This window comes from Procambarus clarkii, chromosome 76 (genome assembly GCF_040958095.1).
Source record: "Procambarus clarkii isolate CNS0578487 chromosome 76, FALCON_Pclarkii_2.0, whole genome shotgun sequence".
Classification (NCBI taxonomy): Eukaryota; Metazoa; Arthropoda; class Malacostraca; order Decapoda; family Cambaridae; genus Procambarus; species Procambarus clarkii.
The window spans coordinates 20953356-20978615 of record NC_091225.1 but is presented as its reverse complement, the minus strand read 5'-3'; the positions used below and the strand labels follow the sequence as shown (position 1 = coordinate 20978615).

The following is a 25260-nucleotide window of genomic DNA, read 5'->3' as shown; positions in this document are numbered from 1 at the left end:
TCCTCATACCCTTAATCACTAGACCTACTAGAATCACTGATAGCACTGCCACGACTCTAGATCACATCTGGACCAACATAACCTCTCCGCTTACTTCAGGTATAATCACCGATAGCACTACAGACCACTACCCCACATTTCTCTTAACTAACATTAGCAAACCACCTCTAGAAACAAGGGAGTTAAGCTTTAGGCTGCACAATGAAACTGCTATAAACAATTTTATAACTGCTGCTGATAATGTCAACTGGGAGTCCGAATTAGGTAACATAGGGGACATCAACCTAGCAGTGCAATCTTTTCTACAAACAACTCTTAGCCTTTATAACACCCACTGTCCTAGGCTTACAAAACAAGTCACAAGCAAAAGGCTTAACAATCCTTGGCTTACAAAGGGAATACTGAAATCCATTAACAAAAAACACGACCTTGAGAAGAAGTATAGGTTAGGAATTGTCTCCAAAGAATTCTCAAAGAATTACTCATTATTGCTAACTAAGATAATTAGACGAGCCAAAACTAATTACTACGAAGATAAATTTACTCAAATAAAGAGCAACATTAAACAAACTTGGAGCACAATTTCACAAATATTGGGATCAAAGAAATCTTTAAATAACAAACCGACTCTCCTGTCTAATAACGATGGTCAGCTTTCAGCCTCTGATTCTGCTATTGAGTTCAATAGGTTCTTCTCTTCCATTGGTTCATCCCTTGCAAATGATATTCCATCTTCCAGTACTGACATTAAGGACTATCTTACAGGTAACTATCCACAGTCTCTGTACCTAAAGCCTATTAACTCCACTGACGTCAATGAGATAATCCTTTCCCTTAAAACCAAGTCTGGTGCCCTTGAGGAGATACCAACTTTAATTTACAAAAAAGCCTCCAGATCTTTAGCCCCTGCTATTGCTTTGCTCTTCAACAAGTCACTTGAACTCCAAACCTTCCCAGATATTCTAAAAAAAGCGAGAGTAACGCCTGTCCACAAATGTGGTGACCCCACAGATGTTAACAACTACAGACCTATATCAATCCTGCCAAACTTGTCAAAAATTTTTGAAAAACTTATATACAAGCAGCTTTACTCATATCTAGCCAAACTCAATATACTTAGCCCTTGCCAATATGGCTTCAGACCCAAAAAAAGCACTAACGATGCACTTATTAGTATGCTTAACTCGATTCATACAGCTCTTGATAAAAAGGAGCTCCCTGTTGGGTTATTTGTGGACCTGCGTAAAGCTTTTGATACTGTCAACCACCAAAACCTTCTTCTTAAACTACATCATTATGGAGTCAGAGGACACTCCCTACAATACCTCGAGTCCTACCTTACTGACAGGCTCCAATATGTTTCTGTGAATAATACAATTTCTCCCACCCTACCCATCAACATTGGTGTTCCTCAGGGCAGCATACTTGGCCCTCTCCTCTTTCTCATCTACATTAATGACCTTCCAAATGCCTCCCAACACCTCAAACCAATTCTATTTGCTGACGACACAACCTTCATTTACTCCAGTCCTGACCCTCTTGCTCTAAATGCCACAGTAAATACTGAGCTAAATAAAGTCCATCTTTGGCTAACTGCCAACAAACTCACCCTTAACATTGACAAAACCTTCTATATTCTGTTTGGCAATAAATCCTCTAGTCTTATAAATCTCAAAATAAACAATACCCAAATTTGTAACAAATTAGATGGCAAATTCCTTGGCATTCTCATTGACCACAAGCTGAATTTCCAGGGACACATTCTAAATATATCAAAAAAAGTTTCAAAAACTGTGGGCATTCTTTCTAAGATCAGATATTATGTACCACGCCCTGCTCTGGTGACTCTCTATTACTCCCTTATCTATCCTTATCTCAACTATGGTATTTGTGCTTGGGGTTCTACTACCCAAAATCACTTACGTCCTCTAATTACCCAACACAAAGCCGCTATTAGAACAATATCCAACTCTGGCCCCAGACATCACTCGGTACCCCTACTCAAATCTCTTAATATGTTAGATATTAAGTCACTGCACATTCTCTCATGTGTATTATACATATATAAAACGCTAAACTATAATGCCAATCCTGATCTTAAAAGCTTCATAGAAGGTTGTAACAGAACCCATGAGCACCACACCAGAAATAAATACAGTTTTGATATTCCTAGAGTACGTCTTAATCAAACTAGAAATGCTCTGCAAATCAAGGGGCCCAGAATGTGGAATGACCTTCCCAACCATGTTAAAGACTGTACCTCTCTCAACCAGTTTAAGATAAAAACTAAACACTACCTAATAAATTCCCTGTAATCTACCTCACTCCTCTATTGTCAACCCATGTCTGTTATTTTCTTTTTTTTTTTCTTTTTTTTAATCAACACTGTTTGTCAACCTATTGTATTTGTGCTGCTTTTTCAGTCATGTTCCCCCTTTTTTTTTATCTTTATTTGTATTTGTTCTCAACATCTTTTATTCTTTATGCTCAATTAGTATTAAGTTCTAGATATTAATGTTTTTTCTTGCCCGAAACGCATTGCGTAATAGTGGCTTTAGGCATTGTATGTACTAGCTCTATCTATATATCAATCCATTAATGTAACATCACTTGTATGTATATACCTTACCTGAATAAACATCTGAATCTGAATCTGAATCTGAATGTCTTTATTCTGACATAAAGACCTATGGCGTTACTTTGCATATATGCAAAGTATTTATAAAATTGATTGGCTTGTGTGGAGGCCTTCACACTCCCTGAGCGAGCCATCAACTATAAAAAGGCATATATCTTCACTTTCACTTCAGTTATATTTATGCCAAAGTATTAACATGCAGCTTATATTTATGTCTTTATGATGACATAAAAAACTTCATTTATTACAATATCTAGATTAAATTAACATTGATCTTCGGAAGGTCATAGTTTCTATATTGGTAAGGAGAGCGTCGGCCATGAAGCCTTGTTTAAAGTATGAATATTTTTCCTCTCTAATAAGGTATAATCTCTGTGATGGATTCACAAAAACTATTTTATATCTGCCTTTCTGATAACATATACAAATATAATCTTTATTTGTGAATATTTGTTAATTAAGCAATATATCAGAGGGCGTGTAGGGTTCCGTGTTCAATGAACGAAAAAGACTGGATCACTGTGTACAGGAGGCTGATATGGCAGCAAACACTCTCCAGGCGACCATATATCTTGGATAAGTCGCTCCACACAATTGTCGCTTGGACCGTCGACTTCCTATGGCGTCACCTCTCACATATTTACGTCTCATTTCGTTATGAAATTAGATTATTTCAGAGTAAAAATAGGTTTGATCATGTTCTACGTATAGCACCAACATTATAGTAAGTAAATATACCATATTTCTTCATTACTTACGTAATGCTAGAACGATTTGTGTAGTTTTGGGCCGATTTGGGCTGATTTGGGTAATTCTATGGACCGCCCAATAGTGCTTCGGCAGCTATAGAATACAGAATTAGCGTTTCGGGCAGGTCCTTAATCTTAATTTTCCCTGGAATACGACCCGCCAAATCGGTTAACAACCAGGTACCCATTCACTGCTGGATGAACAGAAGTGCACAGTTAAGGTTTGGTGTCTAGTCAATCCTCCCCAGTTAGGATACGAACCCTGGCCAAATCGCTTGTGAAGCACCCGGCGAGTGCATTCACAGGCACCCCGTCCTTCAAACAAAGACCCAAAAGTCTTTGGCGGGTGCATTCCATGCACCCGCCAAACCCCCTGTTTATGAATGAAAAACGGTTTACACACGACACACAACTGATTTCATTCGAACACTTCCCGAACAAGTGCTTCACTGATGAATTTTGTTTGAACCACAACGCTGTAAATGCTTCACCCACGTACTACAAATATAAATAATCGTCAACAGAACCTAAAAACCTAACCTAACCTATCCTATGCCTATATATGCACAATATGCTAATATATTATAATATTAATTTATATTTGAGAAAATTCCCATTTTGAATGAACAACATGTAAAAATTTATGAATGCGTCTATGGGGTCGATCGCTGGATGTAATGGACTTCGAGTCGAGGACGGGTTGTCACAGGAAAGAAAAGAGCTGAAGTTTATATAGTTTTCCACGAGATCTTACGATATGCCATCCTGCTCCAAAGATTTCCTTTGGTATGTGATTTCATTATGTATTACATCTGGTTACTGGTTCCTTACACCACAGTGCACACTGTACCAAGCAATTTGGATGAAAGCAAATGCATTGTACAATAAGTGTTAATATAAAGAAATGTATTCTGGGGAACTTTACCATAGGGCTCATTTGCTAATATAATTATGCCTATGAACCACTTGAAGTTTATAAGAATAATCTTTAAGGTCATTATACAATATTTTTGTGATATTTTTATATTGTATAGTTTTGCATATTAATATTTTAATCTAAATTATATTTTCTTTTAGGATGAAACTTCTTCACAACGCATGGAAATGGCACTACATAAAAGGAGCCTCCAGCAGCACGAGACACATAAGTTTACTTAACAGTGACGATCTAACAAAGTTGGATCATGGACCTTTACATGCAACTCTGCCAGATTCATACTTAAATACTGGATCTGTGTATGTCCACTGGCCATACTGCAGACAGAGGTGTTCCTATTGCAACTTTGTCAAGTTCATCCCACATCCAAATTCACATTGGACTGTTGAGAATAATACACTTGAAAATTTCATAGTAAGTCACTAATTTTAATGATGTGTTCATTCTCTGATTGTATATTACCAGATTGCTAATAAACCCATGAGGAATTGTGTAGTACTTGCTCATGTGAAATGTCATTACGAGAGTGTATATATTCTTAGATAAACTCGCGTCAGGGTATAGCAGAACATTCATTTATTGTTTTCTGAGCTGGTCTTACTGCTGCTCCCATAGATATTTTCCTAAGGAACTAGAAGATTTTCAATCAAGCAAGATGACATACAAGCACTAGTGATACAGGGCAGCTACAGAATCATATCAGGTGCTTGGAAACAGTGGATACAGAATTCTTCTTGCCAAAATGAAGAGGGGGGCTCTCGGGTCTATTTTTAAAATTTGAGTATTACAGATTCTCGATGACATCACAGTTGAAATTTGTCACACATCAAAATACTGTACCTCATTTGCTACACCTCATCATCACTAGGTGACAGTACCTCACCTAACCCCCATGTGCATTACATACATCTTTACTTTTCTTTACGGCAATTTGACATAGAGACTGATTATTCAGTTAACCTTGTTTATCAGAGGCCCATGGCTATTCAGTATCACAATTGCTAATTCACAAGGTTCTGAATTAGCTGGCAGTTCTCTAGTTAGAGATTTGACATTTTTAGGCTCAAGCTCATTATTGGTAATTACCATGGTGGCTATTAACTGGCTCACCAGATTTAGCCCTCCATCTCTGTCTTGCTTAGATTGGAGGGACAGTACATTTATAAACCCAAGAAATATTAGCTTTGGCACCAGCAGTAGACATTAAATTTCATGGAGAGTCACTGGCCGTTATCATTCAAAGGTTTGGGTTGGATTTAGGGCTTCAGCCAGGCCCACTGGTTGCCTAGCTCCCTTCTACATGTCTCTCTTCAGGGACTGTAGGTCTTCTTATATGTCCCTGGTAACTGGTTTGTTTGGTGATTGAATAAGAGTACATGAGGAACTTGCTAAGTATGTAAGCAGTAGGGGCTACACTTATTTTACACATAGTGGCTGTTACTTAAATAGAATATCATCACATTATGAGCCAGAAGTCAGTACAGGATGTAGTGCTCTCAGAATACAGTTAAAACTGTCAACCTCCAGTGCAGTGATATTTTATGACTAGGCAGCATTGGTAGAAAGTCCAGTACAGTACAGTACTGTATTTGACTTTTTCATGTTGAGGAGGGAAAGACACTTCAGGTCTTCATTCACTTACTTATGTAGATTGAGTAAATTGGAAGCACAGTTGCCCTCAAGCTTTCTGAGAATTTGCTCGCAAGTCGGGAGAAAAGAAAACCAATCTTTGCGTTGGCCAGGCCGAGACCTTTGAGGCTGCTTTTCCCCACATTGTTTCTTTACTGAATTCCTTGGACAAGTTCAGCTGGACTTCCCTTCTATATTGAGGAATTAACTCAGTTTCTCTGGGAAGCCAGCTGGGAGCAGCAAAATGATTATGATCATTTGAAATTTTGTATTAGATTAGTCTTGCGGATAAATAATAAAATAATGAAGTTCACTATATTATAATTATAGGTATTATTGAAATTTGTTCAAGAATGATGATATAGTACACTAAAAATAGTATGAATAAGAGAGCTATGATAGACATGAAATTGTATTTTATTTTGTGTGGGAATGCATAATGTACAGCAGTACAGTATATAAATAAATGATGTTAATGTGAGATGATAATACAATATGCTCACATGGTAAGCTATAACAATTTTTCCACAAATAAATAATAGAGCCTAAGGTGCTTGTATTGTGGACTACAATAATGATTCCTGTTACAGGTAAAGGAACTGCAGCACAATCTCCGGCACTCGCATATCTCGTCTGTGCACTCGGTCTTTTTTGGAGGCGGCACCCCATCTCTCGCAAGGCCACAAATGGTTGAGGTAAAAAATGGCTCTTGAGTCAAAAAGTCAATGTATAACTGTTTAAAATAAGGCAAATAGGATACTGGGATTTATATCTAGAAGCATTAGCAATTAGAGAATAAATTCTATTTCATTATTTTTATTTTGATCTTATTATGCTTTATATATTATGCTTCATTTAAATATAGTACTGTAATGCATTTTAGTTTTGGTAATCATAAAATCAGCATAATAAACAAATTTCAACATGACAATGAAGTGCAATAGCACACTTATAATAACCCATTATTTTGAAAACACAAGAAACATAGATTGAATATTTTGGTCCCAAACTGGGACCTTTTATCATCAGTAAGCAAGAATAACAACTGTAACTGCTTTTATGGCATCAAGTCGTTCATCCTGGGAACAAGGGTAATCATTAGGTAATAACCTCCTTATTCCATAATCGCTCACCAAATCTGGTAACCACTGCCCCAAAGAGATACTATTACAATTTGGATTATTAATTACAGTATACACTAAGTACAGTAATAAAGAGATACTCAAATTTGGATTACTATTTATAAGTAATAATCCAAATTTTAATATCTCCTTGGGGCAATGGTAACCAGATTTGACATCAAATCAAATGTCTCCTGACTTGACACCATAAAAGCAGCTCCAGCTATCATTCTTGTTGAGAGGTGGGACCAAATAGCCAGAGCTTAACCCCCACAAGCACAACTAGGTGAGTACTGCTAAGGAGTCCTGGTTTGGGACTGAAATATTCAGTCTACGTTTCTTGTGTTTTTAAAATAGTGGGTTATTATTCTAATTGATTAGTGCACTATTGCACTTCATTGTTATCAATCATCAGGGCAAATGAGGGGATCTTTGACAAGTCACAGGCTTCCTGTCCTTGGTGAGGCCACTAGTTTGTCAGTGGCCTCCTCAGGTCAATTGTAATGTTGAAATTTATTTATAATGCTGGATTTATGGAATTTGTAAAATTTACAGATGTAAGAGTGGATCAGCAAGAGTGGAGGAACTATTTGATGGACTGGCATTTGCAATACATTTTATACAAAATTAATAACCAGTATAACTAAAATAAAATGTAATACATGAGGCATTTTTAGTGCATGCAATGGACTTATGAATATAATGAAGCTGAGTGCATGATAAGAGGAAGAATGTGAGAGGTATTTGTGGAGGTATGACAACCAAAAAGGGAGTCACACATAAATCTTGATATTTTTACAGCACCAAAATGATTGATAATACTTGCCAATAATATGTGAACAATTTGTTTTGAAATACTCATTAAGAATGTTTAATTCTTGATCCACAGAAAGTCTTGAAAACAATCCAGGAAATGTGCAGTTTAGAAGAAAATGTTGAAATAACACTTGAGGGGAATCCTACTTCCTTAGAAACAAATAAACTGAAAGACTTCAAGGCTGTCGGTGTTAACAGAGTTTCTATCGGTGTGCAGGTATGAATATTGCTACAGTATCTCACACTCTTTCTGTTTGACAGAAACATAAGTACATAAGAATTAAAGAAACCATAAAAGGCCTATTGGTTCTTATGAAACAGCCCCTATTTATATCCACCCAAGCTCATTCATTATATAGAATGTCTAAATTACGTTTGAAACAATCCACCAATCCTACTCGCACTATGTTACTCTGTAATTTGTGTCATAAATCAATCGCCCCCCATAAAGCTGCTTCATAAGGTGGTGAAACATAGTCCCAACATCAGGCTCATGATTTGTTGATGTTCAACACTTACAAGGTATTCTCTGTAATGTCTTTGTTCTAAGATTTGAGAAAAGGAGTTTCAGCAGAATGATACCTTCCCAAAACTTCCTCGCCTACAGTGAATGACATTGGCCCATTTCTCCATGATGGAATTTGAGTTTACACTCTCCATTGGCTCCATAGCAGCTTTAATACTTGTTCTAATAACAGTGCATGATATCCATAAAATATATGCTTATATTCCAATGAAGGAGCTTGGGGACATCCACTTTTAAAATTCCGAGAGAATATATATATTTTTGTAATGATTGCACATCTGTTCTTTGTGCCATATGATAGAGATGAAAATATGCCATATTTTCATTTGCCATGAAAATATAAATATCCAATAATTTACAGTCAGACACTTTAAACTAAATTATAGGTATTCATGTTCAAAATCTTGACAGCAACTTATGCCTGGTTTACATGGAAGGTGTAGACTGGGCGCTTGTTCGTGCCTATAGCAGCAGTGCCTATGATGTTGTCCTACCTGTCTGTTCCAAAAGGAAGCATCCGTTGTGTAAGGTACTGAGTGTTCTGCCTAGGAAGGTGCTTTCCATGTACTTTACAGTTGTAGACACACACTTATTTTTTGTGACAATTCTTATGAAGCACTTAACACCTGTAACACCTCATTTGCAAAGCAATGGAGTACTTCCAATTTGCTGGAGTGTGAGGGTGCCAATTCTCCATGATGCTGATTGGTGGGGGAGATGTAGAAAATAAACGGGTGTCATTTTGAACATCTTTACCTATATACTATATTCCTATACTTCACTACTGAACTCTTCTAGGGGAAATTTTAATGAAATGTAAAGAAAGTTAAAAATGTACAAGGAGAAACAATAATTTTTTTTACCAAGTTAATTGGTTTTCTGCTTACCATAACATGAAATAATGCTGATGACTTTTGTATGGTTATGGATGCTCTTTTTTTTCAGTGCTACGAGTTAAAGGAGAAATGTTGAGCAATAATATAAGTTAGAGAGCAAGACATTTTTATTATATATGTACTGTACTGTTTTTATTTTAAAAATGCTTAAGATCTGTAATTTTTCAGGCTCTTGATGCGGCATCATTAAGGTTACTGAATCGTGACCACAGTGTCCAAGAGGCTCTTCATTGTATTAGTATTGCTAAACAACTTTTTCCGGGCCGACTGTCTGTGGATCTAATTTTTGGAAGACCCAATCAAACAACAGAAAGGTTAGTAATAAAATTAGAAATGTATCTATAGATGAGGCCGTTCGTCAGTATTGAACCTGTATCCCTGGACTCTATGCCGTACTGCCTCTACATTTTCTAATAGATACATCTGGTTTGTTGATTTCATTGTGCACACTTGTAGCCAACATTAAACCTTATTTGTGAGCTTTGCCATCTATATACTGTACATGTAGATGCCGGCATACAGGCATACTGGTACCTCAGAAATTCAGATTGTCATTCCAGACTTAATTTGGATTTACTGGAAATTCGGATTTCGCAACATTTAACTTTTTTTACTGTCAAGTTTTCAGTTTTCCTACATTTTACTGTAATTGGGTGTATTCTTGACTCACAATCTGGAATCCTGAGTAGGACAAAAAAAAAAGAAAACAAAATGTTTCCTTTCACCTAATGCCTTATTTATTACCTAGCAATAAATAAGGAGTTAGTCAGCTGTTGTGTAGTTGCGTTCTGGGACGGGTCAGTAGTTTGACCTTGTGGGAACCACAATATCGGCCTAGTGTATATACAGTAAATACATTACCTGCATATTCCCCGACAAAATTAATTAATACATGTTTATACATGTTTACATATAAATAATATATAAATGACACTGGTCAGAAGAAGCACTAACCAGAGACAGTGCAATGACCTGGAAATCAAGCTCCACCCAGTGGCCTACCCCGACTAACCTGGCCATCCTCCTAAGGTTTGCCAACATCTAGAAAACGGTCAATTTAAAGTGTGCTCTCCTAACTTACCAGAGGACCCAAAATAGAAAACAGGACAGTACAACACTTTCGCAAGTCGCTTCCATTTTCTAGTATGACAATTTTTGCTCTTATGTAACGCATATGAGCGAAAAGCGACGTTCTTTGTACGAGGACAGATTGGACTGGAGAGGGCCCAACCCAGAAGAGCCGCCTCTGAACTGGACGGAGGGAACCCCCCTGCAGAGGGACCAAACTGAGAGAATCATAAGCAATGTCAGAGGCTGAAATGACCGAACAGACAGCCCCCCTCAGGAAACAGAAGGGGCAAATAGGGGCAGGCAGACAAATTTGTTAAGGACCAAGCCAAATCTAAGACCTGGCCCAGTACAGCCCACTGAATTATTAGATAGGCCATTAAAATGCAGCCATCGCCTCCTAAAGGAGGGGAGCAAGCAACTTGGGTAGAGCGGCCAAAGCTGGAACCGCAGGCAACAAGGCATTAAGACAGACACTGAGGTCCGAAGATCTAGGCCAACTCAGAGCTCATCAGAGAACAGCTTAATAACAGCCCAAATATGCAAAATGACCACCAATTGAGCATGAGCACTATCGACTTGAGAATGGTCCAGGATAGACCGAAACGTCGTCGTCCCTTCACTTTCAAGTGTGTGGTTTGGTCAACATGAGCCCTATGATCTCCTCGCAGTGAGGGCTCCAGGGAGCTAAGGCACAGGGCTCCAGGGAGCTAAGGCAGCTGGACATGGACCTATCACCTGCTGACTTTTTTAAGAAGAACCAGAGCAAACAAATAGTTCTCAAGTAGCATAAAAGAAGCTTTGCCCAAATACAGTACACCTGAAAGATGGAACCCACTTTCCCCTCTCCCCCCCCCCTCCGCCCCCATCCCCCGAGCCAAAGAAGGGGCAAGGTGGGACATCAAAAACTTCTGGAAAAAAGATGCATCCATGAAACCTGTTAGGACATGGAAATGCAATCAGGGGGAACAGCCAAGGAATCGTGCTTGACCATGGGCAGAGGATAAACAATATCCATATCCATATCCATATCAATATCCATATCTCAACTATGGTATTTGTGCTTGGGGCTCTACTACCCAAAATCACTTACGTCCTCTAATTACTCAACACAAAGCTGCTATTAGGACAATATCCAATTCTGGCCCCAGACATCACTCGGTTCCCCTACTTAAATCTCTGAATATGTTAGACATTAAGTCACTGCACATTCTCTCATGTGTATTATACATATATAAAACGCTAAACTATAATGCCAATCCTGATCTCAAAAGCTTCATAGAAGGTTGTATCAGAACCCATGAGCATCACACCAGAAATAAATACAGTTTTGATATTCCTAGAGTACGACTTAATCAAACTAGAAGTGCTCTACAAATCAAGGGGCCCAGAATGTGGAATGACCTTCCCAACCATGTTAAAGACTGTACCTCTCTCAACCAGTTTAAGTTAAAAGCGAAGCTATACCTAATAAATTCCCTGTAACCTACCTTACCCTTCTATTGTCAACCAATGTCTGTTTTTTTCTTTAAAGAGCGCTGTTTGTCGACATAATTGTATTTGTGCTGCTTTTTCATCTATGTTTTCATTTCTTGTTTTCATTCTACTCATTATGCTCAATTAGTATTAAGCTTGTCATTTAAGTTTATCATGCCCGAAACGCTTTGCGTAATAGTGGCTTTAGGCATTGTATGTACTAGCTATACCTATAAGTTAAACAATCCTTGTAAATATTTATTGTATGTATGTACCTTACCTAAATAAAATTGTATTGTAAAATTGTATTGTATTGTATTGTATTGTACAAAGTCATCAGCTCTGAGCAAAAGACCCTCCATAGATGGAACCCAAAGAGTGTTTTGGGCTCGTCAAATACTAAGTTTTCAGAGAACCTCACATGGAATAACAGAGGACATAGAGGTCTCTTGAGACAAGGTGAAAAAAAATACTCAAGGAAGTACGTAGACACAAGTCAGTTGCCCAGATGGAGTTTCACCATGGATTCTGAGGGAAAGCATATCTGTACTGAGCACCCCACTTGAATTGATTTTTCTGTCATCTTTGTGTATGGGGGGTCTTAACAGGTATGGAAAAAAGCAAAATGTTCCAATTTGAAAAAATGGTAGGAAAGACCTTCGTAATCATACACCTGTATCATTGACAAGTATGGTAGTCAAAACATTAGAAATATAATTAGAACCAAATGGGTAGAACACCTGGAGAGAAATGATATAATAATACAGAGAGACAGTATGGTTTTTGATCAGGAAGATCCATTCTAACAAATGTACTTAGTTTCTATGATGGGCTACAGAGATTTTACAGGAAAGAGATGGATGGATTGACCGCATTTATCTGGACCTAAAAAAAGGCATTCAACAAAGTGTCACATAGGAGGTTGTTCTGGAAACTGGAACATACTGGAGGAGTGGCAGGAAAGCATCTAACATAGATGAAAATGTTCTAACTGATAGAAAAATGAGGGCAGTAATCAGAGGCAATGTATAAGACTTGAGAAATGCCATTAGGGGAGTACCACAGGGGTTCAGTTCTAGCACCAATAATGGTCATTGTATAAATAATACAGAAGGATCTAACAGAATGAATACAGAATTACATGAACATGATTGCTGATGATGCTAAGATACTTTGGGAAAATAAGAAACTGATGATTGTTATGCCCATCAAGAAGAGCTGGACAAAATAATTGTATGGAGAAACACTTGACAAATGGAATTTAATATGAATAATTACCATGATATAGAATGTGGAATAGGAGAAAATAGGCCAAACACAACCTACAAATTATGTGAAAATGAATTCTGATAAAGAAAAAGATCTAGGGGTGGTTCTATACAGACAACTATCACCTCAGGACTATTGTGCGAGGAGCCAATGTTATGCTTTCCAATTTCAGAATTGCTATTAAATACTGTATATGGATGGTGAAATATAAAAGAAATTGTTCTCGACCTTTGTGAATTCAAAATTGGATTATGCAACAGTTATATGGTGCTCATATCTCAAGAAACATCTAAACAAATTGGAAGAGGTGCAGACATGCAAGAAAATGTCTCCAAACTCAAAGACAAGAGCTACGAGGAGAGGTTAGAGCCATTACATATGCCATAGCTAGAAGATAGAAGAAAAGGATGCAATGTGATCACTACATACCAAATAATAACAGGAATTGACAAAATTGATAAAGAAGAATTCTTGAGACCTGGAACACACAGTAAACTCATATATACTGTAGTTAGTAATTAAAAATAATAGCAAATTTTTCAATGGGTCTATGTTAACTCCATTATATGTATTTAGCTGTATTATAACCATTAGAGTATATCCACTGAAATGTATTACAGCATTTGTATTAAAACCAGATGGTGGTAACTGCATTTCCCTGGGGATTGACATATAATAATAACTGCCCTTTTTAGAGTTACTGTACGTATGGTATATTCAAATTCAGAAGAAAATCCGGAGAGCAGATTTGATCAGGATTTTCACGAACTCTGCTATATCAGGATCTAGATTTTCGTGGTGCCACGTTACTTATTTGATTTGTCTTGTTACTTGAAGCTTTTTATATTTCAGTTGGGAACGAGAACTGGAGAACATGCTGACTGTCTGTGATAACCATATATCTTTGTATCAGTTAACATTGGAGCGAGGAACTAAGTTGTTTCATCAAGTTCAATCAGGTTTGTTGTATTTATTATTATAGTATTTTATTATCATGTTGTCTAATAGCTTACAAAAATTCAGATTCTCTTATCATAAAAAAATACTTGATTTTCTGGGGGAGTTTTCCCTTTTGCCTCCCTGAAGCAAAATCTCAGTCTTGCTGAGATTTTGCTACTTTAAATGATCACATCAGTTATAAGAGTTCAGTTTAGCCTACCAGGGGACCAGAGCCAGAACCTGTCTTCCTCACAAAGCCACAGATTGAGTGACAATTTTCTATCACATTGGGGAAGCATCCAGAAAGTCTTTGAAATTTTACAGACAACTGGAGGGTACACAGAATATGAAGCCTCAAAACCCCCAGACAACTCCACAAATGATTTAAGTAAAACAATAGATTCACTCTAAACTAGCTCGAACTCGTACAGATAGCAGCCATCAGGCAGGCTGGCTCCCGCTTACAGCCTGCTTCCCCAATTAGTTCTGTCACTGATGTTGTGGTGGTTATTGCTACCAATAGTGCCATCAGTTGTGGTAAGCCCCTCTGCTTCACGCTAAGTGCTAAATTTCAGGGGGAGCAATTTCAGCATGATAGCTTTGGAAAGCGATTGGAGCTGTTACCAGAAAGAGACATTTTCTTACATTCAACGCTTGGTCTGTGGAATACCTTGCGCTATCTGCTGCTGCTTTTGGATTTGTTCCGGTGCAGAATTTTATGGAGCACTTTATACCATCTATTATTGCTTTGTATTTGTTTTGCCCAAATGTTAATAGAGTACATCTTGCAGCATATCTGATACTGTACTGTAACTATTTTCCACCACTAAGTAATGTTTCACGTGGAATGTTCTGAATGTTTGGGTTATTCTTTTCCATTCATTCTTATTGTTACTCTCAATAGCTTACTACTTACTCCATGCCTATATTATGTACTTCTAGTTGTAATCATCCAGTTATGCTTGCAGTAGTTGAGCTTCAGATCTTGTGTCCAATCTCTGCCTTTCCATTGATATAGTGTTTCTAATTCCTAACCTCCTTTGACAGTATAAAGTTGTATTTTAAAGTGTTATCACCATATGAAGTACAATAAATAATTTAGACAGGATTAAACAGCAACAATTGCAGATGATGCAAAAATAAGGCTAACAATAAATTAAGAAGATTCAAAATTGCTACCAGACAATTTTGATTCACTTTTAAAATGGATGAAAAATTGACAAATGCAGTTTAAATCATCCCCTTTCCAGATGATTTACTTTTCATTACCTTGCATGATATGCATTTAGGGACACTTGCTTGCCATTTAACATCCACTGTCTGTCTCCCTTTTTATATATTTGCACTACCTTGGCTATCTTCTAACTTTTTGTAGTTCTTATTTCCAGTGACTTCTTGCATACTTCTTTTGTTATCTTGTGAAGGGGCCAGCACAGGGATTAAACTCCCTTGCTAATATCCTCTGTGAAGTCTTGTTTGGACTTAGTCAAGTCCAACTACAGCATCGGCTTTGTAACTTCATCTCATGTAATCTCAAAGTCTTCCAGTATTGCTTGGTTTGGCATCATCCCTTCAGTTTTGACACTTCTCCTGGATTTATTGTGAAGATTCCCTTCAGTCTCTTGATGAGTTCCTCATACATGTTCTTGTCTTTTTCTGTGAATGAGCTCTCACCTGTCCTCAGTTTTGTCATCTGTTCCTCTTCTGTATTTTGTTGATAATGCAAAAGTCAGTTTTATCACATGTTTTCATATTCTTTATTGCTTATGTGTACTGTGTACATATTTGGACTTAATAAAAATGTCTTATCTGTTTGATTTTTGTAGTGCAATATGGAATTTATAGGATTATTTAATGATGATTTTTAAAAAGTATGTATTCTTTTTGGGAGGGCTTCAGTAGCTTCCTGTTGCTTGCCACCTACCTATCTCCACCCAGTTCAAGTCACACCAGGCCCTTTAAGTCATTATGAGCCTACCAGGGATCAGAGCCCAAAACCTGGCCCCCCTCTGTAGAGGTGCAGGGAGCTGAGGATAATCACCCTGACCAAGAAAAGATCACCAGAAAGGTAGAGTGAAACAATACAGACTACAGGACGAACTAAACAACTCAGAAATTTATCCAAGTAGTTAGGTCATTCACCCTCTAGTTGCAACTGCCCACCACCAGGCTGCAGTACCCACCGGCTACTGGTTCAGCCAAAACAAGCCCCCAGTCATTTTCCTGATGTTGCTGTGAAAATGTCACTGCCACTTTTTGGTCCTCTAGAGCCCTTCGTATCCCAGTTTTTCAGATAAATGCAGGCCTTTCTTTGTATTTCTTTATTCTTCTAGTATTAGCTACATATACAGTATTTCTACTTTTATGATTCCTTCTTTGTATGGACTATACAAAGTTATTCATCTCAAGCTGCACGTACTTAAAGTTTAATTTCTCTACGTGCTAACTGGTGTTGTCCCTGCCTTGATAGGGTTGTCTTACCTGATGGGTTCTAGTGGCTGTCCCTGAGAGGCTGTTTTCCTGTAGAGGATGCTTCACCTTGGGCAGTGCACGGGTCTCTGACTTCTCTGTAAAGCTCTGAGGTTGAAGGCAGTCAGGATTTTTCTTCTTTGAGAGGTTGCACATGAGTTTGTGTGCTTGTTCAACGGTGTGCCCCTTACGTCCTTCACAGCCGCAAGTGCAAATTGGCTGCTTTCAGTGTTTATTAATCTATCTTTTGTGAGTGGCCCCTGTGCCTAGTTTTCCAGCTGGGTTTTTACCTTCAGGGCCTGGCCATCCCCTGGTTGTCTTTAGTAGAGTTTGAGGGGATGTAATTACCTAAGTGTAGTTACAGGATGAGAGCTATGCTTCTTGTGTCCTCTCTTTCCAGTACTCTCTCATGTGATTCTTTGAAACTACTGATGATTTTGGCATCCACCACCTTCCCACTTAATTTGTTCCAACCATGCCTTGGTTTTATTGCATGTTGATACAATAAAACTGCCTTACTGCCTCTACCTGGCTACCTGTTGGATGGGTGATCCTTGCCACTCAGAGGTATGTGATGTGTGTCATTGTAGGTGTCACATGATGGACAAGTGTCTTACTCTCCTCCTTCAATATGCCCCCCTTCTTAATCCTCTCCTGCTCTCCCCAACCCTTCCTTATTCCGAAAATGCAAGACCTTGCATGTGGGGCATAACAATGAACATAACTACCAAATCAATAACACTACCTTATAGCAGATTGATGAAGAAAAGGACCTTGGAGTCAGAATCCACCAATCATTAAAAGTTGCACAACCAGTGGGAGCTGCAGTAAAAACAGCTAACCAAACCCTAGCAATAGTCAAACAATCCTTTAACTTCAAGGAAAAGAAGATAGTTATTCAACTGTACAAATCTCTGATCACCTTCATTTGGACTGCTCTAACCAAGCATGGAGACCTCATCTTCAGAAGTACTTAGCTGATTCAGAAGAAGTTCAACACCAAGGGACAAAAGTAATCACAAGACAAAGTCAACTTTCATACTAGGAATGGTTGAGGACCATATGATTAACACTGCAAACCAGATATGACAGGGCTAATCTCATTGAAACTTTTACATACAGTGCTGAAAAATTTGTAGGATATTGATCCAGACCACTTCTTTAAAAGATCAGATGTAACACATAAAAGGAGCAATGGTTTCAAGCTCAACAAGACACAATGTAGGACAGGAAACAGGATATACTTTTTCTCCCATAGGTTATAAACCTATGGAACTGTCTACCCACCAATTTATAAATGCCATGTTATTGCTGCACTTCAAAATCCAGCTGAATAAAATCATTAGTAAAAATAGTGGACATTTGACAAGCTGCTGGGTTCCTCTCTCCATTGAGCCCACTTGGGAGATGGGGGGGCCCTCAGTTAAATTTAAGTTAATGCAGGGAATTTATATTGTGCTTTCTGGGGCCACACTGAAATAGTTCCACACCTGTGTCTCATCAACACTTGCAAGTCCTTAACACTTTGGCATCCTGACGATGTTCTCGGCTTCATAAAAACAATTCATGCAGAGTCGGTGATGATGCTCTTTGCATCATGCATTAATTTTTGCTTAGTATTAAGTGTAAACATTGTGAAGTGAGAGAGAGTTTAACATTGGGTAGTGTGCTCACCGGGAATGTTCGCCTACCTTCCAGTTCAATTTGGGTGCCTCGTCGGGCATATGCCAAAGGGATTTATATTATTAGCCCCCTTCACTGAAAGGGTTACTTACCTGGTGTGTTTGGGTGATTGCCCCATTGAGGCTGGCATCCTGTTTATGGTGCCTCACCCTGAGTAGTGCATGGTTCTTTGACTCCTCTGCAAGGCAATGAGGTTGGAGTGTTCTGGGGTTATTGATTATAGGGGCACTAGGGTTTGTGTTGTATATATTGCACACTACTGATGCCCTTTGCAGCCATGTCTTTCTTTTGTGCTGCAGTCGGTGTCTGTTCATCCAGCGAGCATCCCTAGTGCCTTGGTGTTTTGCCTAGTCTTTACCTTCAAGTGCAGGCAAGCCTCAAGGATCTTCGAAGTGGTTCGTTATAGATCAGCCCATCGAGCCTGCACTTGTTACTTGGAAGTTTGAGAAATGTTCATCGGTTTTGGTATATGGCAATTGTCATTTGTACTGTTCCTGCTATGCTGTAATGTGGATATTACCCTGTACCTCGAGACCTGCAATATTAGGGGTTTGCTGGGTCTCTATTTTAGCTAGAGACTCCATCTTTGAATTTTTTTTTTAATTTTTTATTTTTTTGATAAAGTTTAACAGGTGGCAACTATTTTGGGTTTGTTTGCCCATTTTTATTATTTGTGGCTTAATGCTTGAGTGGTTGCCCTGGAGTTGGTCCTGTTTGGTTGTTAGGGATTTGGAGCCGGAGCAGCTGGTGATTTCTTCTGGTTCTCTGTTCATTCCTCCTCCTTTCACTGTCTGTCTGGATTAGTTCAATGGATCTCTTGGGCCCCCCATCCCTTGCTCTGGCCTCCAGGACATCTAAGAATCTCAGGCCTTCTCTGGTAATCACATCTTCCACATCCTGCTTCATCTGAGGTTCAGGGACTAGTTGGAAATTGCTGTGGGGGTTCAGCCTTCCTGCTTTAAGGTTCTTCTTTTCCACTTGATTTTTACTCATAAGTCTGAGTGATCTTGCATCCTCAGCTCCCTGCATTTCTATAAAGGGGCCAGATTTGGGCTCTAGTCCCCAGTAGGCTCATGTTGACTGACAGGGGTCTGATGTGACTCAAATTGGGTAGAGCTAGGCAAGTAACTAGCAACAGAGAGCCACCAAGGACCCACCAGAAAGAAATATTTCAATAATGTGCATTCAATGCTGTTTTTTCAGGAGAGATAATAGTGCCCGATGCTGACCAGATGGCTGACCTCTATGAAATTGCAGTGTCCCTGCTAAATAAAGCAGGGTTTAGGAGGTATGAAATCTCCAATTTTGCTCATGGGTGCTCAGCTGAAAGTGTTCACAACAAATCATATTGGCAGGGCTTACAGTATATTGGAATTGGTCCTGGAGCTCATAGCCGAATCATTCCAAAATATATTAAAGAAAATAATTGTCTGATGCATGAAACCAAATTACATAATTCAAGAATTTATGAAGCAAGTAAAAATGGCCTTCCTGAACAATGCTCTAATAATTGCATTATTCGTGAAGCAAGAGTTAATGCTGCAGATCCAGTAAACTGGTTAAGAGAAGTTAAACTTAAAGGAGCTGGGGTACGGAAGATTACGAGTCAGACGTCACTAGATGTAGTTAGTGAGTACGTTGCTTCGGGACTAAGAACAAGTGAAGGAATCACTCAAGAAAGATGGAATGTGTTTATGCCACAAATTACTTTGTTGGAAATATTTAATGAAAAAACTAAGTGGCTTCAGGAAGGTAAATTACTACATGTCACTAATGAAGGAGTAAAAGCTTCAAGCCATGGTTTGAATGTATTAGATTCTATTCTTCCATATTTATTAAATATATTAGAAGAAAAATTTGCTTAAGAATGAGTTGCTTAATATTCATAAAAACATAAAAAAATTAATATTTTCATAGAAGGCTCCTAAGGAGGCTCTTTATCATTAGCTACCAACATAGCTCCACTCAGTTCTATCCACACCAGGCCCTTGTGAGTCAATGTAAGCCTGCTAGGGATGAGGGGCCAAAACCTGGCCTGGCCTAAAATCTGTATATTTGTAAAGAGCAAAGGATGCTCGGTCACTATCCAAGAAAAAAACATCAGAAAGGTCTGCAAAACAAAACAGACAATCAGCAAGGGTAAACAGAACATAGAAAATGAGAAAAGGAGACCCCCAAACTGAATGAACCACCCAGTTGTGAAACTGTTCTCTGATTAGTTCCACCTACATACCACCAGGTGATGGCACACCAAGCTCCAGCTCCTCGATCCTCTAGCCATGATTATCAGCCATTTTTGCCTGGCACAGTGCATCACAGTTACACTTCTCACTGCTTCTTGTGCATGTATATTAATACCTCATTTGTGTGTATTTGAATTAGCTGTTCGCTTGGACTGCTTGTGTCTCGTGTGACTATTTCTAGGTGTTCATTGGTGTTGCTTCTGCTAGCAGGGGCTCTCTTTCCTGGTGGGTTCAGGTGGCTTTCTCTGAGAGGCTGGCTTCCTGAGGGAGGTGCCTCGCCTTTAGCTTCCTGAGGGAGGTGCCTCGCCTTTAGCTTCCTGAGGGAGGTGCCTTGCCTTTAGCTTCTGAGGGAGGTGTCTCGCTTTTAGCTTCCTGAGGAAGGTGCCTCGCCTTTAGCTTCCTGAGGGAGATGCCTTGCCTTTAGCTTCTGAGGGAGGTGTCTCGCTTTTAGCTTCCTGAGGAAGGTGCCTCGCCTTTAGCAGCGCAAGGGTGTTCGACTCCTTTGTGAACTTTGTGGATAGGGCTGTTGGGATTTTCATTATAAAGGTCACACTGGGTGCCTGCATACTAATTTTATAATGCACTGCTCACACCCTTAATTCCTGGGCTGCACAATAAATTCATATGACATATCCCTAGTACACTGGACAAAAATATGTTGAATTAGAAATCCAGACAGAAAATAAAGAGTCTAGGGTTTGAATTAGAATATTTAGCAGCAGAGTTAAAGCTTTAAGAAGAGAAGCAGGGCATTTTAAGAGTCAATACTATGCCAGGGGCGGATTGCTGAGTTGAAGTATCCAGGTGCAACTCGAGGGATGCTGGTGATTTGGGTCCACTTGTTTTACATCCAGACTGTGAAGAGATGTCCAGTGCAAAGTGGTGCAGCAGTGTGATGCAAGTGTGAACTCATCGCAAGTTGCCTATTAACTCTAACCTAGCATAGAGTGGACAGTCCCAATCTGTGAAGGATTGGTTATAAGTAATTAAGGAGAGCAGTGTTAAGCAGTGTGAAGACCCGTGTCTCCAGTGACATTATTTCAAATGGTTTACAAGAAGGTGAGGAGTGAAGTGAAGTGCAGGTAAAGTGAGGCACTGGTACTCCAATGATTTTATTTACAGAGCATTAAGTGGTAGCTTATGCTGTAGGGCCACTAGGTCTCCAGTGGAAGGAGAAATTGAAGTGATAGCCCAGAAGCTATATGGTGTCATGATTTCCCTGCTGTGGTAGTAGGTGAAAGTTGTGAAGAGAGAAAATATCAAAATCAAGAGAAAATCACAGGAACATGGTAGTGGCAGGAAATTGCCAGAAGGAGTGAGGAGTGACAATGCGATGCCAGGAATTTCACGCCAATGTGTGTGACGTGTGAGAACAAGAAAGACATGCAGCCTGTGGTCACGGCGACATCGAACTTTTAAATGGTAGCTTAGTTGGCTAGACATCTTCCCCTCTCACCTTGAGTTATTGTGTAATATTTATTATTATTATTGTGCTTCATTTATGTACATTTATGCACTATGGACAAGTGAGAGTACTGTACTTTACTTTATGATATTACATGTCTGAAAGACATGCCTTGCCCGAAACGCTATGCGTACTAGTGGCTTTAGGTATTGTATGTACTACCTCTATCTTTAAATCTAACAGAATGTTTGTACTGTAACTCTGCAACTATGTATGTACTGTTCCTAAATAAATTATTATTATTATTATTATTATTATGTATTTTAGTCATGTGAAACTAGAATGCTAATGAGAGATTACTGGTCTACTGCATTTACAGTATTCACATACATATTTTGCTCAAGAGTTATTTTGTTGATATTTGACAAGCCTTAGTGAGTTTTGTTAGTGATTTAAGTTTTGTCAGCTGATTATTGACCTCCAGGAACAGTGTTAAAGTAACATAAATTATTCTGCTTTTATCCAGTTGCTGCTGCAGCCAACTGCAACTGAATATGCTTTAAGTTTTGTGAGGCCATTATCATAGTGTGTGACTATTCAATTTTTCATTAAACGTGTTTTTATGAGCAGTGGGTTTCTGTGTTCCTCTCTGCCAGTAATGATTGCTTGATTTGACTTAGAGGTGGTTTACATTTACACTGTGGGAGCACATTTGGGGAGAGGCTATTGACTTGGTATTCTGGGTTATGTCAATCCATCAATCAATCAGTGTTTATTCTAAAGCATGTGTGTACAATTAACATAAGAGTAATGTATAATTTTAGGGACAGAAGTTACGCATACTACTGAAACCACTATTATGCAAAGCATTTCGGTAATGTTTGAAGCAGTGGATTATTACTCAGATGGAGTTTGTCATCATCGGACAACTGACTATATTCTGGAGTGTTGCCGAGACCCATTGTGGCATTGCTAATGTGATGCCCATTTAAAGAGTAATGGTAAGGTACCAAAGAAGTCAATAGAGGTACGTAGCCTCCCCAAGTTACGGTGGCTGTTCAGTAATTCCCCATTTGTGTGAAGGAGAGTTACTGTATCATTGGATGGAGATCCCAGTACCCCAGTACTTTGAGTTATGACCATGCTAACATCTAGAGGGACTACTAGTGGTGGAACAGGAGGCTAATAGGAAACTCAACTCTCCACTCTACTTCAATGCACTCGGGGGACCAACGGTGAGTTTGGGGACCCCCTGGGATTCTACTGGGGGTCCCTTTGGCACTGTTGCAAAGAAAAAACACACTATATTGCTCTTTCCTGCACTCTAGAGAATAAAGATTGAGAAATTTTAAACATCCTCAGTAATATGGATGGTTTATTGAATGGATTTGGGCAGTAAATAATATCTGCACAGTCTCAGAGTACCAATTGCACCTCTGTTTTTCAACGGGGGTATTCTGCACATCCTGCCATGTCTTCTGGTCTCATGTGATGTTATTTCTGTGTGCAGGTTTGGGACCAGCCCCTCTAATATTTTCCACGTGTAAATTATTATGTACCTCTCCCGCCTGCGCTCAAGGGAGTACAGTTTTAGGCTCTTTAGTCGGCTTCAAGTTCTCTGCAACTAAGACTTGTGCCATGACTTTTACTCAGAAGCAAGCTGTTCTTTGTCCCTCTTTGTCACTTTATGGTCATCCCCTTATGTACAAAGATTCCGCTAAGCTTTTGGGGTTAATCTTTGACACTCATTTGTCTCGGTCACCCCATATTTCTTACCTCCGGGTTACCTACAGCCCTTAACCTACTTAAGGTTTTGTCCCATACTTCTTGGGGAGCGGATAGGCGCACGCTCATTTCTTTACATTTCTCTCTTGTACTGTCTAAACTCGATTATGGTTGCCCTGCTTACTCGTCTGCTACTCCTTCTACTCTTTGACGTCTTGATGATTTGCACCATACTGGGTAGCGCCTCAGTTTTGATGCCTTTCGTTCGACTTCTACCCTCAGCTTGTATGTTGACCCTGGCTTCCCGTCTCTCCAGGACCGCCGTGATCGCTACTGTCTTCGCTACCTTGCGCGGTCCTTACAATACCCTCACTTCGCCTATGTTGTGCTTTGACTTTTACCCCTTCTGTAGTTCCTGTTCCCCTTCACCACCTCCCTCTTTCTGTCTGGTTGTCTCGCCTGCAAAATTCTCTTTCAGTTAGTGTTACCAATATTTCTCCTCGTATTCACCTGCCTTCGGAGACTAGCATCTTCATGGCAGAAGATGCTATTCTCTGTGCTCTTCGTCTACTGCTTTCTCGCTGTCAATCCTCCTTTGTGGTTGTAGTTGACTCTAGCAGTGCCCTCATGGCTCTGGAGTCCTTTAATCCAGTCCATCCAGTTGTAGTCGAGATTCAACATTGGCTGTTTCTAATCTCCAGTAGATTTAAGACAGTGGAGTTTTGTTGGGTTACCAGCCATATTGGAGTCTCTTTAAATGAGCATGCAGATACTACCGCTAATTTGTTTATTTATTTATTTATTTATTTATTTATTTATTTATTTATTTATTTATATACAAGAAGGTACATTGGAGGTTAAGAGAGAACATAGAAATGAAGTTGATTTTACATTCTTGTAAAGCCACTAGCACGCATAGCGTTTCGGGCAACTAAGATTTAGATTTAGATTTTTTATTCAGGTAAAGGTACATACATTGAGTTACACAATGTTAGATTTAAAGATAGAGATAGTACATACAATACCTAAAGTCATTAGTACGCATAGCGTTTCGGGCAAGGTGAGGGGAGGAAAAACACTTAGATTAAAACTTAATAGTAACTGAGCTTAAAGTAAAAATTGTGTTGAAAAAATAAAAAATAAAAAAGGGGGAACAAGGCAGAGAATAGCAATTATACAAGTTGGTCAACAAACAGCAATGATTACAATAGTAAGACATGGGTTGACATTTAGGGGTAAGGTAGGTTACATGGAGTTTTTTAGGTAGTTTTTTAGTTTTTATCTTAAACTGGTTGAGAGAGGTACAGTCTTTGACATGATTGGGAAGGTCATTCCATATTATGGGTCCTTTGATTTGTAGAGCATTTCTAGTTAGATTAAGTGTACTCTTGGGATATCAAATAGGTATTTGTTTCTGGTGTGGTGCCCATGGGTTCTGTTACAACCTTCTAAGAAGCTTTTAAGGTCATGATTGACATTACAGTTCAGAGTTTTGAATATATTGAGTACACATGAGAGGATGTGCAGTGATTTAATATCTAACTTATTTAGAGATTTGAGTATGGGTACCGAGTGATGTCTGGGGCCAGAGATAGATATTGTTCTTATTGCAGCTTTGTGTTGAGTAATTAGAGAACGTAAGTGATTTTGGGTAGTAGAACCCCAAGCACA

At 38.9% G+C, this 25260-nt stretch overlaps 1 protein-coding gene across 5 annotated transcripts in view; it reads left to right on the top strand.

Annotated features, from left to right (window-relative positions):
- Window positions 1–22490, top strand: part of LOC123771466 (radical S-adenosyl methionine domain-containing protein 1, mitochondrial) — a 28189-nt gene extending 5699 nt beyond the window's left edge. For 3 of the 5 annotated variants that reach the window (XM_069313717.1, XM_069313718.1, XM_069313716.1), the window contains exons 2-7: window positions 4465–4738; window positions 6544–6648; window positions 7964–8107; window positions 9481–9626; window positions 13978–14084; window positions 19420–22490. In XM_069313717.1, coding sequence (XP_069169818.1) covers window positions 4466–4738; window positions 6544–6648; window positions 7964–8107; window positions 9481–9626; window positions 13978–14084; window positions 19420–20081 — 1437 coding nt within the window. In that variant the 5' untranslated portion in view covers window position 4465 and the 3' untranslated portion in view covers window positions 20082–22490. Of the gene's footprint in view, window positions 1–3398; window positions 4174–4464; window positions 4739–6543; window positions 6649–7963; window positions 8108–9480; window positions 9627–13977; window positions 14085–19419 lie in introns of those variants that run through there. The other 2 variants (XM_069313719.1, XM_045764012.2) reach the window with 2 other exon arrangements.
- Window positions 22491–25260: the final 2770 nt, after the last annotated feature.